Source organism: Tetrahymena thermophila, assembly GCF_000189635.1.
Source record: "Tetrahymena thermophila SB210 genomic scaffold scf_8254652, whole genome shotgun sequence".
In the NCBI taxonomy this organism is placed as follows: Eukaryota; Ciliophora; class Oligohymenophorea; order Hymenostomatida; family Tetrahymenidae; genus Tetrahymena; species Tetrahymena thermophila.
The window spans coordinates 126,442-144,325 of NW_002476420.1; the positions used below are offsets into that span (position 1 = coordinate 126,442).

Below are 17,884 nucleotides of genomic sequence, written 5' to 3' on the forward strand. Positions count from 1 at the left end.
AGATCTACAGCCTTTTGTATTAATAAAATGAATTTATCTTCAAAGTTTTTAACGAAGATTATTTATTAATACTTTTATTAACTTTAGTATTAATAATAATTAATTTTAAAAAAGATAAAATACAACATTAAACTAAATTAGAGAATGACTATTAATTACTCACTAAACTTGAGTTTATTATGTACTGCCTTTTGTCGCTATTTTATTTATTTTAATGTTGGTGATACAAATTAATATTTGTAAAAGGTAATTTATTTAAGAGCCACCAAATAAAGTAAATTAAGTATTTAGATCGTTCTAAAACATTAAAAAGTTAATCAGATTAAAAAATCGAAATAATACCACATTTTATTTTAAAAAAGCGCTTGTGAATTATATTTTTTCCTAACATTACCACTAATAATTATCTAATTAATATTACTAAAATAATGCAAATTTTAAAAATATTCTTCTCTCTCTTTCAAGTAAATATAAAATAAGCAATTTATGGTTAAGTAAGCTAACACTTTTTTTTATAAAATATTCAAAAATTAAAAACCAATTATTTATTTTCTAATTAATTTTAATTTTTGATAAATAATAAAAATCAATTTAAATGAATAAAAATGATATATTTTCTCAGAAATTAATTTTCAGTTATTTTTTAAATATATAAAATTAATTATTTAAATAGTCGAATATAACCCACCTACCCAATTTGTGTTGGATCGAGATAGCATAATATTTTAATCAATAATTAAAGTCAACAATAATATTTTTACATGCTTCATGAGTAATAAAATGACTCAAGTAATTACTTGAACAATAAACTCTTTTGATTTTTAATTAGAGTACATTTAGAGAATATAAAAGAAATAAAATTACTTCATTTTTTTTGTGTATTATTTATTTATTAAATGCTATTACTGGTCTTTAAGACAAATTTATATTTAAACTATAAAATATATTTTACAAACATCTAATTTAATTTTTACTAACTTGTATAAAAGCAAAGTTTTATTCGAAATCTGCTACAACTTTTATAGCTTAAAGAAAAAATTGGCATGGTCAAAAATAATATTCTTAATAGTTAATTTCTAGATTATTTTAACTAATTTTATTTATTAATAATTAATTAATTTATTTACAGTAAAAAAATGATAAAAAGTTATTTGACAGAATTGGCTGATAAAATAATTTGATAAAATGAAATAATTTTAATTTGTTTGAAATATTTATTGTGTTTTTTTAGTTTGTTTTGCGAATAATGATATCTATTTATTAATCCTTTGAAAAAGATAAATAATAAATAATAAAGAAATTAAGTAATATACAAATAAACTACTTATCAAAAAAATGAGTAAGAATGCATAAGAAGAGAGCGAATAATGCTGTTTAACTATTTCGAATGCTACTACAAATTAACTATTTGATTTCTTTAATGATAATATTTAGCTAACAGATTTTAAATTAATGGTCAGAGCTTTATAGAATATTAGTTTCTAAGAGTGTACTACTATTGTAAGCTAAGGTTTATTAAAATTAATAAATATTTAGAAATTATTATTACTTATTGAAAGTTTTTGTAGAATTAATTCTGATGGATTTGCAAGATTAATGAATTCTGTTTAAAAGCTAAACACTCTTACTAAGCTTTCTATACATATTGGAAGAAAAAATGATATAGGGTATTTAGGTGCATCTATTATTGGGCAGTCCTTAAAGAGTCTTTAAAATCTCAAAGAATTTTATCTTTATATAGGATCTCAAAACTAAATTCAAGCAAAGGGAATGGAGGATATTGGAGAAGGTATTACCTGTTTATAAAATTTAACATATTTGTATATAGAAATTTAATCCTAGAATGAAATTAGTGAAAAAGGAGCTCAAGGATTAGGAAAAGGAATAAAGAATTTATAAAAGTTAGAGTAGTTTTATTTATGTATTGGCTCTTAAAATGATTTGAATTCTGAAGGTACAAAGGGTATATGTGAACCAATCCAAGATTTAACTAACTTAGTGACATTTCAATTAAGAATAGAATGGAAAAATAATATTGGCTCTGAGGGTGCTATCAGTATTGGGAAGGGAATCTCTGGATTATCTTCTAACCTTTTAAACTTAAATTTATCAGTAGGGTCTCATAATAATATTGGAGAACTTGGAGCCTTGGGAATAGGTGAAGGCTTAAAGCATTTAAAATAATTAGAGCATCTGTGTCTAACTATAGAAGCATCAAATTAAATTGGGAAAACTGGAGCGATGGGATTAAGTGAAGGACTAAGATTCTTAAGTAATCTTCAAAATCTCAATTTAATAATATGCTAATATAATAATATTTAACCAGAAGGAGCAATATCTATAGGAAACTCTCTTTAGTATCTCTTAAATCTCAAAAGTGTATACCTTTCAATAGAAAGTCATAATTATATTTCATCTCAAGGATTAACATCGATAGGTAAAAGTTTGAAAGCCCTGAATAATATTCTAAAGTTAACTATGATATTTGGAGAAGAAAATAATATTAACGATGAAGGTGCCAAGGTTTTAGGGGAAGGAATATCTTCTTTAGAAAAACTAACTTAGCTTTTCATAAGCATAGATTAAAATGATATTTCAGAGTAAGGAATTATGCAATTGCTAAATTGGAGGAAAAAATTGAACCACTTAAAAGTGTTGAAACTGAATATAGAAGATTAAGACTTTGACTTAAATGGAATATTTTCATTTCTTAAATCTTGCTTAAAAAAATGCAAAAGATTAGTTTTATTTAAATCATTTTGAGGTTTTTTATATCATTTTAATTGAGAATAAAACATAAAATATTAAATAAAAGAAAATAGTATTTGTATTTTTTATTAAATTAATATTTATTTTTTGGGTTTACTATAAAAATCTTTATATTTAATTTTAAATTAAAATTTTAAAGTTTTAACATATTTTAAAATGATTAAAATAATTATTAAGGTATTTTTTTTTTAATTGATAAAAATAATTAAATGAAATTAAAAGAAAAGTAGATACTAAATTACAAAATTAAATAGTTATAATACAGCGCTGTGTGGTATGGTTAAAGGATATCTTGGAAATTTAATAATTTGGCTTAATAAATAAAAATAATATAAATGTAGAGATTATTAAAGATTTACTTACAATAAAATGATTGAAATTGTAATAATTTTCTTTAATTAATTTATATGAAAAATTTTGAATTGATATTTAGTTTTAATTAGAGAATAATATTTTGTTAATTTATTTGTTAGTTAGTTAGTTAGATGTCATAGATAAATCAATCGATCGATCAATCAATCAATCATTCGATCATAAATTAATTAATTGTAGTAGTATTGGATAATGTTAAATATGATTTCAAAAAATTTTTAGATATGAATTGTATTTATTACAAACAGTAACACAGCAGGTTTAATGATTAATGATTGAATAATTAGGTATAATAATTTAAAATTTATAAAGAATGGGAAGAAAGAGATGGTAATTATTTATTTAATAATTATTATTCATTAGATAAATATTGCAAATACGATATTGTTTGAAAAGAAAAAGAATTCAGTTAGATAGATAGATTGATAGATTTAATAATATAAGAAAATAATACTTTAGGTTAATAGGTATGGGTAATGAATGTTCAGCTTGTTCAAACTGTTAGAAGACAGAGAAACAAACAGAATTTACAACAGACAATATAAAAGTAAATGAAATGGAGTAAGCTACTGCCTAGTTGTAAGAATAAAACAAGATAAATTATTATGCTAAGGGTAATGAACAATTTGATTAAGTTAGCGGAGCAGCTGAAACTTAAGGATTAAATTTAAGTCATCAGTTTGCGCAAGGTATAGTAAATCAGTCTATGTAGCACAATCAAAGTTAGAGCTAATTGTAATAGAATAACAACAATTTCGCTAATAACAGCTAGTTTACAGATGAGCCATAAAATGATGATTAAAATGGGGCAGGGCTTTATGATTACGAACCTAAGTATTTCACAAAAGAAGAATCGAGCGAAACAATGGCTTAAAATCATGAAAATTCTAAGATCAGAGAAAAAAGACCACCTTATATGTTCAAGAGCGGAGCAAATTATGATGGAGAGTGGTTAGGTAAATAATTAATCTCTTTATTTTTGATAATAATTGCAATCATTTTTAATATTTGACAAACTATTTGTTTGGATATTACTAACTATTAATCAATCTTTTTACACTAACATGCAACAAAGAATAAAATATTCAATTCAGTTAGATAATATATACATAAATCTCACCAAATTTTGTTTGAATTTCAAATTAATATTTCATATTAAAAAGGTAATATGAGAGATGGCTACGGAGTTTAAACATGGCCAGATGGCGCTAAGTATGAAGGTAATATTTTTAATAATTAAAATTAATTATTATAGCAAAATCAAAAGCATTTATTCAAATTTTGTGTTTATGCGTTCTCTAATAAATTCATTTTTCTTTAAATTAAAAAGGTGAATGGAAGCAAAATAAGGCATGTGGAAGAGGAAAATTCTATCATGTCGACGGAGATACCTATGAAGGAGAATGGAAAGACGATAAAGCAAACGGAAGAGGTGTTTATATTCATGTTAATGGTGCTAAATATGATGGTAAATAACTTTTTAGTGCTTTATTTTGATTTAGAAAAAGAAGTTATTAATTTTATTACTTAAATCTAAGGAACTTGGAAAGATGATTTGCAAGATGGATAAGGTACTGAAACATGGGCTGATGGATCTTGTTATTAAGGGTCATATAAAGAAACTAAAAAGCACGGCTTTGGTATTTACACTTGGTCTGATGGATCAAGATATGAAGGAAATTGGGTAGAAAATAGGTATTTTATTAAATTTAAAAGTATTCATCAATTAAATTAAATATTTATCATTTTAAATGTTAGAATATCCGGATATGGAGTTTATACATGGCTTGATGGAAGAAAATATGAGGTAATTTGCTTAGAATTCTAAAGTTTCTTTACTTAAAAATAATTTCTCAATTTATATTTTAAAAAAATAAATTAACGCTAAAAAATACTAAAATAATTTTAATAAAAAAGGGTGATTGGTAGAACAACAACATGCACGGTAAAGGTGTATATACATGGAGAGATGGTAGAAGATATAGCGGTTAATATTAATATGATAAAAAGCATGGTATTGGTACTTATACTTGGGCAGATGGTAGAAAATATGAAGGCGAGTGGTAATTTGGAAAGTAAGATCTTTTTTATTTAAATAAACATTTTTTTCAGTGATTAAGTTAATATTTATTATAATAAATAATCTATTTTCTTTATTTATTCATTTATTATTATAAATTTAGGTAACATGGATAAGGTAAATATATACTATAAAATGGCGAAGTAAAAATTGGATTATGGGAAGAAGGCAAAAGAATTAAGTGGTTAAGTTGATAGAATATCATCTATCTAATAATAAAATTACTACTATTAAAAAACTAAAAAATAAAATAATTAATTAAAAATATTTCACTTTAACATTTAAATTAATAACTAAATAAACAAATAAATAAACAAAACAGATTAAATAAATATAATTAATCAATCAATAATTAAAATTATTAATTTTTGCTTATGTACAAATAATAGTGAATTAAAAAGCATATTATGAAAAAATCAACCAATATCATTCATTTATTATGTGAAAAAGATGCTATGAATTCTGCTTTTAATGGGTATCATATGTATACATACATACATGCATTGCTTGTAAAATAATAAAGTTTAATATTCATAAAAGCTGTTGAAAATTAAATTAGCAACTGTTTTATGAAGCAATATCTTAATTAGATTAAATTCAAAAATAGTGAATGATTTATGTTAATTAAACTCAGTATTAAAAATTTATATAAGAACTACAAGTTAGTTTTAGTGTCTTTCAATTTATGGATGTTTTTGATTTTTTTCAATTTATTATGCTTTTAATATTTACTCAATTAGCTATTTTTTATTAGTTAAATCAAATATTTTAATTTTTTAATCTTAATAAATTATCAAATTTTTTTTTTTAAATTTTTATAAAATATTTTGTAAATTTATCAAACTTTCATTCTAAAAAGGATTGAATGAATGATGTATTTATTAGAAAAATATATTTTAAGTAATTTAGCTTTTATGAAATTTAAAGAATAAAGACATTTTATTAGTTATGAATAAATCAGATCCCTAAAATAAGAATGAAGCAAAAATAACAAAAATTTATACAATTAGTTCTAATTTATTAGCCAAAATTACCTGTTGTAATTATTTCTTACAAAAAAAGGAATTTAAACTTATTCCAACAGATAAATTAACAAAAAGCATTCAGTATTTATTATAAAAAATATTTAAAAGTTAATATAGAAAATATAAATAAAATAGCAAATAAAAATTAAGATCTAAAATATTGGCCACCTAGTATTTAATTATTTAAAATTCTTTGTTTATAAGGAAGATAATAGATTTTATGGGGGAGGGAAGGGGGTAAATTTAAATAAAAAGTTTCTTTAATTTCTACTAATTTTTTATTTTATTCTTAGAATATATTTTAGTTTGTTTTTTTTTCAATAAAAAAATTTTAAATTTATTACGATTATGTTTGAAATTTACTCAATTTCTGATAATTATTTATTGCAAAAAGAATCTATAATTTTTAAATTGTATGATTAAATCTTAAAAAAATTAAGTCATCAGTAATTATGGAAGGAAATAAAAATTAAACAAATACAATTAAAAAATATATATACAATTTATCTATTAAACTGACTAAGTCTTTGAATTTCTTCAAAGAAAAATGTCAAAAATCTATAAAAGTTTGTATTTAGGTAATAAATCATGATATCTCTTAAGATCTAGTTTACTTAGAAAAAAATTAGATATAAAAATATATTAACTCTAACTTTAGATATAAATGACATTTTAATATGAAGAGTTAGTTATTTTTAGATTATTATTGCTGATATTGAAGATAAATTAATTATCAAGAATTTATCTTCTTGTGTTTAATTTATAGAAAAACCAAATAGGAATCTTGTTATCAGTTTTTGGGGTATGAGTCAGTTGGTACTTTTATGGTTTAATTTGTTTAAGGGAAATTTTACAAGCGAAATGAGTATTAAAAAATAAGTAAGTTTCATATTAATTCAAACCCTAAGACAGATACATAATACTTTCTAAAATAGTAGTTATTTTGGGATCAAATACTTACTATTCTCATATAGACAGCAAATATTTTTTTAGTTAGAAAGATAATTTTGACCTTTTGTAAACAATATCAGATACATTCTTGGATAACCTATAAAAGTAACCATAAAATATATGACCAAGATATTAATAATTTGTAAATAAAAGTTTAACTTAATTTATTAGAATAAATATTTTATGATGTTAAACATAATCTATCTTTTTTTTAAAAGTTTTAAAGTTGAAATTATGCCACAGGAGTAAATTTAAAATTTTGTTGTAAATAACTTAAACCTTTTATGAAATCATAATATAAGGATTTATTTTATTTTCAAAAAAGATATAAATAAATACTAAATTATAATTAATTAATTATTGATTTTTATTTGATTTTTATAAAAATTTAAATTTGATTTCACATTTTTTGGAGATAGACAATAAATATATTAAAAAAATTATTTGGATACTACATCAATTTCTGATAATTATTTCTTACAAAATAATCTACAATTTTTTTGTTAGATAATTAAAATTTTATACTAAAAAAAGGACCAATATTTAAAAAGAGAATAAAATTAATATTAAACAAATTATAAAAATCATAAATTAATAAATAAAAAAACTAACTAACTGAATTTATTAAAGATTAAAATGTCGAAAATCTACGAAAGTTTGTATTTAGGCAATTATGAGGTCTCTTAAAATCCAGTTTTTTTTGAAAAAAATTAGATTTAAAACATATTAATTGTAGCTTCAGATTTAAAAATAAGCTTTAAGAAGAAAAATTATTTTTAAATTAATGTTATTGATAATGAGGATGAATTAATTATCAAGCATTGGCCTTCTTGTGTCTAATTTATATAAGAATCACAAGGAAATACTCTTGTTCACTGCCTTGCTGGTATGAGTCGCTCTGCCAGCACTGTTATGGCATATGCTATGTTTAAGGAGAATCTTACAAGTGAAAAAAGTATGAAAAAAATAAGTAAGCTTCATATTGATTCAAATCCTAACACAGGTTTTCTTAAATAGTTAGAATTTTGGGATGAAATATTATTTGCATATAGACAGCAAGTAGCATTTGGTTAGAAAGAGAATTTTGGCCTATTGTAAATGATCACAAATAAATTCTTGGATAACCTATAAAACTAACCAAAAAATCTTTGATGAAGATATTAATAATTTGTAAATCAAATTTTTATAAGAATAAATATTTTATGTTGTAAACTTAATATTTATTTTTTATAAATTTTAAAGTTGAAATTATGCCACAGGAGTAAATTTAAAATTTTGTTGTAAATAACTTAAATAAACCTTTTATGAAACTCATAATATAAGGACTTGTTTTATTTTCAAAAAAGATATAAATAAATACTAAATTAATTAATAAAGTATGTAGTGATTGATTTTTTATTTTATTTTTATAAAAATTTAAATATGATTTCAGATTTTTTGGTGATAGACAATATATTAAAAAATCTATTTGGATACTACCTCGATTTCTGATAATTATTTCTTACAAAAGAATCTACAAATTTTTTGTTAGATAATTAAAATTTTATACTAAATAAAGGATCAATATTTAAAAAGAGAATGAAATAAATATTAAACAAACATAAAAATCATAAATAAATAAAAAAATTAACTAACTGAATTACTTCAAGATAAAAATGTCGAAAATCTACGAAAGTTTGTATTTAGGCAATCTTAAGGTCTCTTAAAATCCAATTTTTTTTGAAAAAAATTAGATTTAAAACATATTAATTGTAGCTTCAGGCTTAAAAAGAAGTTTTAAGTAGAAGAATTATTTTTAGATTAATGTTTCTGATAATGAGGATGAATTAATTATCAAGCATTGGCCTTCTTGTGTCTAATTTATAGAAGAATCACATGGAAATACTCTTGTTCACTGCCTTGGTGGTGTGAGTCGCTCTGCCAGCACTGTTATGGCATATGCTATGTTTAAGGAGAACCTTACAAGTGAAAAAAGTATGAAAAAAATAAGTAAGCTTCATATTGATTCAAATCCTAACACAGGTTTTCTTAAATAGTTAGAATTTTGGGATGAAATATTATTTGCATATAGACAGCAAATAGCATTTGGTTAGAAAGAGAATTTTGGCCTATTGTAAATAATCACAGATAAATTTTTGGATGTTTAATAAAAGAGAATTGCTTACCACATTAGAATATGTATGGAAAATAAAAAAAGTAAGAGAAGTAAAAGAAGTCTAATAGAAGAGAGTATTGAAAATAATCCAATAGATTCTATTAAATCTGAAATAAAATGTCTTAATAGTAATTCTAAAAAAGGACATTATTAAAGATAAGAAGAATATCAAAATGAGATAAATGAAGATTGCGAAGATGCATAGAATGGCTAGCAAGAAGAAAATGATGATTATGAATATATATACGATGACAAATAAACAATGAATGAGCATTCATCCACTGATAATAAAAGTTTAAATAAAGAAGAAAATGAAAGTTATGAATTCTGTTATTAAGATGAAGAAATATAACCTTAATTGCAAAAAATTAAGTATGTCACTAAAGAAAAAGCTGAAAAAGAAAGAAAACTTAAAAAAATACTAGAATAATTAGAAAATTTAAATAAAATAAATACCAATTAAGCTGAGGATAACCCTCCATCATAAAATTCTAACGAGTAATGGTTTTACTCAAATGTTAAATTAGTAACCAAAAAGAAAAATAAAAAATAATCTGCTAACATTTATTGAAGCATAAAAAATATCACTTAAAAAAATTAAATTTTCTATGATTAATAAATAAATAAATAATTAAAATATTTTTTTCCACAAATTTTAATAATAACTAATAAACCTTATTTATTTTTCAATAAAATCATTAGTAAATAGCTTTTTTTATTAAATTTAATTAAATAAAATTTAATAGTAATAAAAAAGCTAATTAAATTATAATATATAAAATATTATTTTTGAGTAAAATAAACAAACAACACAATCATCCAAATTATTATTTATTTATATTTTATTTCATTAACCAACTTATCAATTGATTAAATTTTCAATCAAAAAATTATTTTAAAACTTACAATATATCTAATAAATAAATAAAGCTTATTAATAATTATCATTTATTTTATTTTAACAAATAAATAAATAAATAAATAGCAATCTTTAAACAAGCAAACAAACAAATAAATAAATAAAAGAAAACTAATCTATTCTATTAATAAATAAAAAAATAAATTTTTTTAATTAAATAATTTCTTTTTTAATTTTAAAAGTTATCAACTCTTTTATTAATGCAGTAATTAATTATTTTGCTTTTAAGTAAATTTTTCAAGTTAAATCTAGAAAAAATGTTTATCAGTTTGAAAAGTTAAAAATAAATGATCAAATTTAAAAAAATATTATCATATTTAGAAAATATATCTAAGTATTTTTGGAACTTCATTTGTTTAAAATTAATTAAAATATTAACCAATGAAGAAATAAGCTATATTTTTTAAGACCAAGCATTGTTTAAATGTAAAAAATTAATTAGATCAAAATTAATAAAAATTATATTTTAGATTCTATTGAAATATAAAAATAAAGATAAAAAAGAGTATTAAAATATGAATATTAATAAAATTCATCTACCATAAGTTGATATTAAAAAACATTTTTCATTATTTCTTAGCAATAAATATCTAACAAGAAAATGATGAAAAAAACAAAATTTATAAATATATATATATTTATTAATGTTGTATATGATATAAGTTGTTTGCTACTTTAAAGGTAGTTAGATTTTATACAAGTTATAGAAAATTAATTTTTAAATTTTTATTATCACTTACGAATGGATAAGTTAGAGCCAAAATAAACTATTTTAATTCATTTATAATATAATTTTTTGGAGAGAAGCTAATCTATTGACTAAGAGAGTTCTTGAATGGAACAATCATGGTTTATATTTAGATGATATTTTACTTTGTGAATGATGTTGCAGTAAGCTTCGTTTTCCATTATTTTTTTTGTAAACTCAGGGATAATCTCCTCCCTGGATTTAATTTTTAAGCTTTTAATCAATAGGTTACCAAGGGTTATATCAAGTCTATCTTTCTTTCTCAACTCAAGGTAATCTTAGAATATCTTTTTAAACAAATCCCATGATTCTTTAGCTCCTAGAGGCTCGCTTTTCCTTACTGAAGGATCTTGGCAGCTTGAAATAATATCATAAAACTACTTTTGGAATTCTAAATGCTTTTTATTTTGAGAACATACTTCTATAAATTTTTTAATTATTTCCTTTACATCATGTGTCTCAAGATTAGTTCCGAGTCTGTCGATCACATCTTTATATTCACTTAGTTCCTTGAGCTAATTAGATCTTATATAACTGAGTTCCCTGTTAAGGTTTAATATTTCTTGGTCTCTTTTCTAAACGACACTCTTCCAATGTTGCTCTTCTTCTTTTTCACTTAGCAATTTCTTGTATTCATATTCTAACTCTTTATATTTTTCTAAAAGCTTAGCAGCCTTATGCAATATTTCACTATTTTCCTTAACTAATTCATCGTTATATTGCTAATACATTTCGTTTTCTAGATTGTTATTCTCCTTTAACTTTTTAATGAAATATTATTTTTCTATCAACTCAACGTCTTTCTAAACATTACTGTATCCTATTTCAAATTCTTTGCACTTTGTTTTTAAATCTTCTATTTCTTTCTCTTACTTTTTAATCAAATTTCTTTGTTCTAAAAGCATTTGATATTGCTTTTTATTTTCTATTTCTTTATCTTCTATCTTTTCTTTTAAACGAATAATTTCATTCTTCAAATCTAAGTTCTCTTCTGTCATTGATATGGCATCATCTATAATATCTCTGCTGCTACTCATGTCGTCTAAATCGCTTTCTCCTTCAACTATAATTTTTTCGTTGAAAGTTCTCTTTGTGTTTTTTTGCATTAAACCTCTCACGGATGATGTAGTAGACACTCTTAGTGATGAACTTCCCTTGGGATTTTATTGATCTTTGGATTTTCTCTAAGTGCTTATTTAATTGTTGTTTTAGATTTTCTATCTTAACTGCTATATTTCTTCTTGCTGTCTCTTTGACTATTATGATGCAGCCTCTAGTTTTTTGCTCAGGTCATGAATTGTGTCTTCTTAGTAATTTAAAGTCTCATCTCTATCTTTAATTGTTGAGTGTTCAGATTACATTTGAATATTTTTTTTATTCATACTTCCTTGTTTTTCATTGACTGCTTTAGAAAAACTACCTGCACTATTTGTACTTTAGTTAATTTGATTTTCTTTTCCATAGACATTATGTTAGAACTAATTTTATTAATTATTAGGGCTTAATTAAGTGACCATTGCAGAGAGTCTATGTTAAGAGGAAACAGAAGAAAAAAATTAATTAGGAGCTTAGACTGGAATATTCTGCTATCCTGTTAAGAAAGGACAAGGATTTGTTTAAGGAGGAAATTGTTGCATTGCATTAAAATTAGAAGGAGATGTGTTTGTTTAGTAATACTCATCATATTATGGATCGAAAGGAGTCCTATTTTTCTGCTAGATAGTATCGCTTTAAGGAGTTTGAGATTTGCTTTATTGTATAGCAGACTAAGGAGAATTCAATTTCTCACTTAGCTTGACATTTATTTAATCAATACTCCTTTTTCTTTCAATTACTTTCTATTATAATTTCTCAATCTAAGAAACATCAACTGACTAGTCAGTATCATCAGCCTTATTGCATGCACTAAATGAATTATTACTATTTCTTTGAATTTTATTCTAAGATGAAAAAGTAATTTAAGAAGCACCTTGCTGCTCTTGTTTCTTAGGTGATACTTCGTAACGCCTTAGCCTATCTTCAATTTATCTTTCTACTTTATTTTAAGTTTTCTCTTTTTATGTTTCATTTTAAAGCTATTAAGCTGTTACTTAATTATTTTTGTTTACAATTTATGATATTGGTGAATTAGATATAGATGATTTAGATACTTTTTGAGAATATTTCATTTATTCTTTTTGTTAATTCAAATTGTCTAGATTATCTTATGAGCTTTTATATTACTCAGTTATATCATATTTTTTTTTAGAGATTGATGCGCTTTCTTAATTTGAAAAAGGAGAGGAACCAGGTTTTTAATTCTTAACTGCTACTGCTGCTACTCCTTGTTAGTTTCTTGTATTATTTTCAAATGTATTTTTTTCAATATTTTCTTCAAATTTAACTGAGCTCCTAGTTTAATCTTTTGACTTATTTCTTACATGTTGAGAATCTGCGATGGTTGATCCAATATTCAAACTACTTTTTGACCCCTTCGGAGGCAATTTGAAATAATATTGTTCCTTTAAATTGTTGGAGCTTTCTATGCTATTTAAATGATTTTTACTGTTAATTTTATTGTTTGCATCATGCTAATTGGAATATTAATCAGCTTAAGAATGCTGATTTTCATAGATGTTTTAGCGGTTTTAATCTAAATCCTGTTAATTTCTCAAATTTACGTGAGAAGATTCAATTGTATTTTGTGTTTATTCATTTTCATCCTCGTGAATTATTCTTTATCTTATCTTTTGTAGTCGATCTAATGCTTCTTTTTCCAAATCATTCACTTCAGAATAAAAGTGAACATCGCTCTCTTTTAACAAATTGCTGTCCATATTAATTTAGACATTATCTTCAGTTTCCAACTAATGCTGCAAAGAATCCTCAGTGCATAGCATATTCTGTATAAATTTTTTGTTATTCATTTATAAGCTAAACAAAATGAATGCTGTAAATTCAAATAGAGTAAAATTAAAATTTCACTTTAAAATAATTAAAATTTAAAAAATATCTTGAAAAACTAACAAAAACAAATAATAAACAACCAAACCAGTATAAAGAAAAATTTTTATGTTTCAATCTTTAAGAATAATTAGAATTAAATCATAGGATTCATTTTATTGAAAATCTATTCAAAAAATTGCTATATATTAAGGAAAATATAAAATTGGAAACAGAATAAGTATTTATTTACTTGCTGCATTTGTTTAAAATATTTAATTTATCAGAATTCATAAAATTACTAGAACAGTTCTTTTAAAATCCGATTAGGAATTTACTATGATTTAATCTAGACACTCCAATCTAGTTTTAATAAAGAAAAAAACTTTACTTTAAAAGCTCATGATATTTGCTCGATTTTTAACTTTTTTTGTTTTCAAAATACTCTAGAAATTATTTTTATAGAAGTCAATTTTATTATTTTGCATATATTTTAATGGAATATAATACATTATTTAATCTTTAATAAATAATTTACCTTACTTTTGAATTTGCTTTGGTTATAAAATAAAAATAAATGTTAATTTTAGTATTAAATATTTGGCAAAAAATAAATGAAATTTTGTGTAAAAAGCCATATTGACTTCTTTAAAACTAGTTTACAGTATTTTTAGAGTTATTATTTATATGTCAATTAAAGTAAAAATTAGTATGGAAATATTAACAAAATTAGAATATTTAGGTAAACTGAATTTTTAAAGTTTAGAATTCTGTATCGATTTATTGTAAGTATTAAAGTTGAGGCAAGAATGTATTTGCTAAAAAAATATTAAAGGAGATAATCAGAATTCATATAAGGGGTTTTGATGGAATGGAATTCACTTTATGTGTGTGTGTTTTAAGGTAATCTTTTTGTAAAATTAAATTAAAAACAATAAAAATCTTTCACACTTAATTTATTAAAAGGAATCAATTAGCACATAAATTATTTAAGTAATATCTGATTAAATAGAATTTATAAAGCAGATTTATGAATCTACAGTAGAATCTTTAGCTGATTAGTGATTATTCGCAAAATAAAGAAGATGTCATTCAATATATGAAGAAACTAGGAATTGATTAGTAGCTTGGTGATTTAGAAAGCGAGAGATTCGAAAATATTATATAGGATTTCATCGCTTCACAGAGATCATCTAGAAAGAGGGCTGATGTATCAATAACTAGCAAACGCTCAAGCACAGCCTCTAAATTAGACATTACAAGTAATGCAGATTAAATTGATGTTACATTAGATAATGATTAAACAGTGCTTGTGAATGACAGAAACAGCAGAGATAGTAACTCGTTTGAGTATAGAGGAACTGTTAAGGTTTACTCTGATAATAATATACCAAGGACTCAGACAGAAAATGATCAAAGCTAATCGTATTAAAAATTTTATGAAGACTTTTATGCACCAAATAAAATAGATGCAAATTTTTCTTATTAAAGATCTAGCACTAATTTTTATGGCTAAAGTGATGAATTATAGTTAAATGATAGCGAGTAAATAAATTAGTAGGTCTAATTATTATAACAACAGTAAAAAGTTAACTAGAATGTAGGTTAAAGACAGTAGCTCTAAGAAAATAAATTAAATACAATCATTGAAAGGGAAGATGAAGAAGGGAAAAACTTTGATAGTAAGAAGACATTTATGATCAGTTAGGATTCAACCAGTCTTTTTAGAGATGGTAGTGTTAATTTAAATGAAATTTCTTACATTTAAAGCATGGATGGGTCTGATAACTTAATGAGAGCAACAAAGTCTGACTTTGGGAATGATTGCTTAGAAAATATTTTCAAGTATCTCGATTAGTAAACAAATGCGCTTAACACGTTCAACTGGGAAGATCTAACTTCTGAATTTATTTCTGAATTAAGAAAGAGTGAAAATATCTCTCAAGTTAATTAGCAAGCTTAAAACACTCTTATCAGCAAACAAAACCAACAGATTTTTTAGTAGCAAAATCCTAATAACTAAAATATATAAGGTCTTAAATCAAATGATCCTGATTTAAAATAAAACACTGATCAAACTTATAGTGAAAGAATTAAAAGAGATCAGCATTTAATTTAAATGAAGTGCAAACCTTTTGAGCTTAGCAGTGTGGGCAAATATATTGATGAAAATAATGGAAAAAGACCTTATATCAAAATATCAAAATATTAGGTTGTTGATAAAAGAATTTTATATACAATAGAGACAAATTTATTTAACTCTGATAACCCTTAATTTAATAATTTGAACAAGACAATAAATGGAATAAGTGCACCAGTTGATAATAAATCAAATATTTAAAACTTAAACAAATCCACGTTTACTAATGATAATTCATAATCAATTATTTTTTAGAATTTCGAAACAACATCTGTGGTTAGATCGCACCATGATTTTGTAAGACTGCATAGAAATTTTACAGCTCATTACTTTGGCTATTTCATTCCACCTCTTCCAGACAAGTTCCCAAATATGCAATAGGAGTCTCTTTTGAGCTCTTTCAGTATCATGAAAGGAAAGAAAGTAGATGTCTCTTAAATTTCAAAATCTAGACATGAAAAAATAAAGATTTAATTGTAATAATTTTTAGATTCTTTGATGAACAGTTAAGTTCTTAGAAACAGTAAAATGCTAGACGATTTTCTAACTATTCAAGAACCAACTTACTATGAAAGCGTTTGCTAGAAATATATTCCTCCTCCTGATTTTTCAAAGCTCAAAAACGTAAAATCAGAAAGTCTCTACAGCAAAGATGGAGTGTTTAATGTTGAGGCAGCCAAATCTACTTCGCTCAAAGAATATTCCGTAATTTTTAAGGAGTATAACTAATAGGCTATTCTAAAGTACAACTAGGTTAAAGAAAAGTCGCGATAAGTGATAGGTCATTTGAAAAATGCTTCTTCTTCATTAGCAGAGCTTGGAGAAATCTTTTTAGATCTTCACAGGATTACTTCAGAATTTAATGAAAAAAATAAAATTGGTGCAAACTCATTTCTTGCAGAGTAATACAAAGAATGCGGATATTTTATGAATAATTTCTCATAAGCCATAAAGGTTTAGCACTCTTTCATATCAGAAAAAATAGACATTCCTTTGAGATATGAGTACATGATTACAAAATAATTTGAAAATTTAACGACTAAGCTTAATGAGCATATGGGGATTTATCAAACGAAATTAGAAAATTTAATAAAAAATAAATAAAAACTATTTGATTCTCAAAACATATACAATTGGTAAATAGATCCAAAAGTAACTTTACCCCCTGAAGCAAAGACTAATAAAAGCGTAGCATTTAATTATATCCTTCCTGAATACTCTGAGAAATTAAAATAATTTGAAAATAAATTATCTTTTCTCCTCTCAATTCTTTATCAAGAAAGCTTCATTTATATGAAATCAAGAGAATTCAACAATACGAAAAACTTTACATCATTTTTAAACTAAAATCAAAAGGTATTAAAAAATTTAATCACTCAACATGCAAATTGTCTAAAAAAAATGGATGAAAACTAGTAAAAGAGCTACAATTCAATTATGTTGCAAATAAAAAAAGATACGACTTGCCTATTACAAGACAGGACAAGAACGATTTTACAACACAATGCTTTTATTATTTGAAACTTATTTAGACCTTTTTGCGAAAACAAACTTTATAACTAACAACATAAAATTCTATCTATTATATAATTTTAATAAATTATTACTAAACATGTTAAATGTATGTATATATATATATTTTTATTTATATTTTAATAAACTAAAATAAATAAAATCTAACCATCTATCTATCTATTTATTTATTAATTTATTTATTTATTTTTATTTTGTTCATTTTCCTACAAAAACTCTTTCCTTTTTTAAAAATTTATTTTAAATATTAAGCTGATTAAATAATAAAGT

The 17,884-nt window shown here is 23.2% G+C and overlaps 6 protein-coding genes across 6 annotated transcripts; 5 read left to right on the forward strand and 1 right to left on the reverse strand. All coding sequences in view use genetic code 6, as the record gives it.

The window, feature by feature from the left end:
- Positions 1–1,335: 1,335 nt before the first annotated feature.
- TTHERM_00378490 (hypothetical protein) lies at positions 1,336–2,763 on the forward strand (the record flags this gene model as incomplete). The annotated part of the gene is made up of 2 exons (XM_001015430.2): positions 1,336–2,272; positions 2,327–2,763. 2 exons carry the CDS (start codon positions 1,336–1,338, stop codon positions 2,761–2,763), a joined length of 1,374 nt encoding a protein of 457 aa, XP_001015430.2.
- A 649-nt stretch (positions 2,764–3,412) lies between these two features.
- On the forward strand, positions 3,413–5,415 carry TTHERM_00378500 (MORN motif protein; the record flags this gene model as incomplete). The annotated part of the gene is made up of 7 exons (XM_001015431.2): positions 3,413–4,097; positions 4,305–4,361; positions 4,472–4,609; positions 4,680–4,836; positions 4,900–4,948; positions 5,059–5,216; positions 5,325–5,415. 7 exons carry the CDS (start codon positions 3,413–3,415, stop codon positions 5,413–5,415), a joined length of 1,335 nt encoding a protein of 444 aa, XP_001015431.2.
- A 2,418-nt stretch (positions 5,416–7,833) lies between these two features.
- On the forward strand, positions 7,834–8,349 carry TTHERM_00378510 (dual specificity phosphatase domain protein; the record flags this gene model as incomplete). Its single annotated transcript, XM_001015432.1, has 1 exon — positions 7,834–8,349. One exon carries the CDS (start codon positions 7,834–7,836, stop codon positions 8,347–8,349), a length of 516 nt encoding a protein of 171 aa, XP_001015432.1.
- A 786-nt stretch (positions 8,350–9,135) lies between these two features.
- Positions 9,136–9,923, forward strand: TTHERM_00378520 (dual specificity phosphatase domain protein; the record flags this gene model as incomplete). The annotated part of the gene is made up of 2 exons (XM_001015433.2): positions 9,136–9,171; positions 9,234–9,923. 2 exons carry the CDS (start codon positions 9,136–9,138, stop codon positions 9,921–9,923), a joined length of 726 nt encoding a protein of 241 aa, XP_001015433.2.
- Positions 9,924–11,048: 1,125 nt separating this feature from the next.
- TTHERM_00378530 (hypothetical protein) lies at positions 11,049–13,898 on the reverse strand (the record flags this gene model as incomplete). The annotated part of the gene is made up of 1 exon (XM_001015434.2): positions 11,049–13,898. The coding sequence occupies one exon, from the start codon at positions 13,896–13,898 to the stop codon at positions 11,049–11,051; it is 2,850 nt and encodes a 949-aa protein (XP_001015434.2).
- Positions 13,899–14,971: 1,073 nt separating this feature from the next.
- Positions 14,972–17,602, forward strand: TTHERM_00378540 (PX domain protein; the record flags this gene model as incomplete). Its single annotated transcript, XM_001015435.2, has 1 exon — positions 14,972–17,602. The coding sequence occupies one exon, from the start codon at positions 14,972–14,974 to the stop codon at positions 17,600–17,602; it is 2,631 nt and encodes an 876-aa protein (XP_001015435.2).
- Between the last annotated feature and the right edge of the window lie 282 nt (positions 17,603–17,884).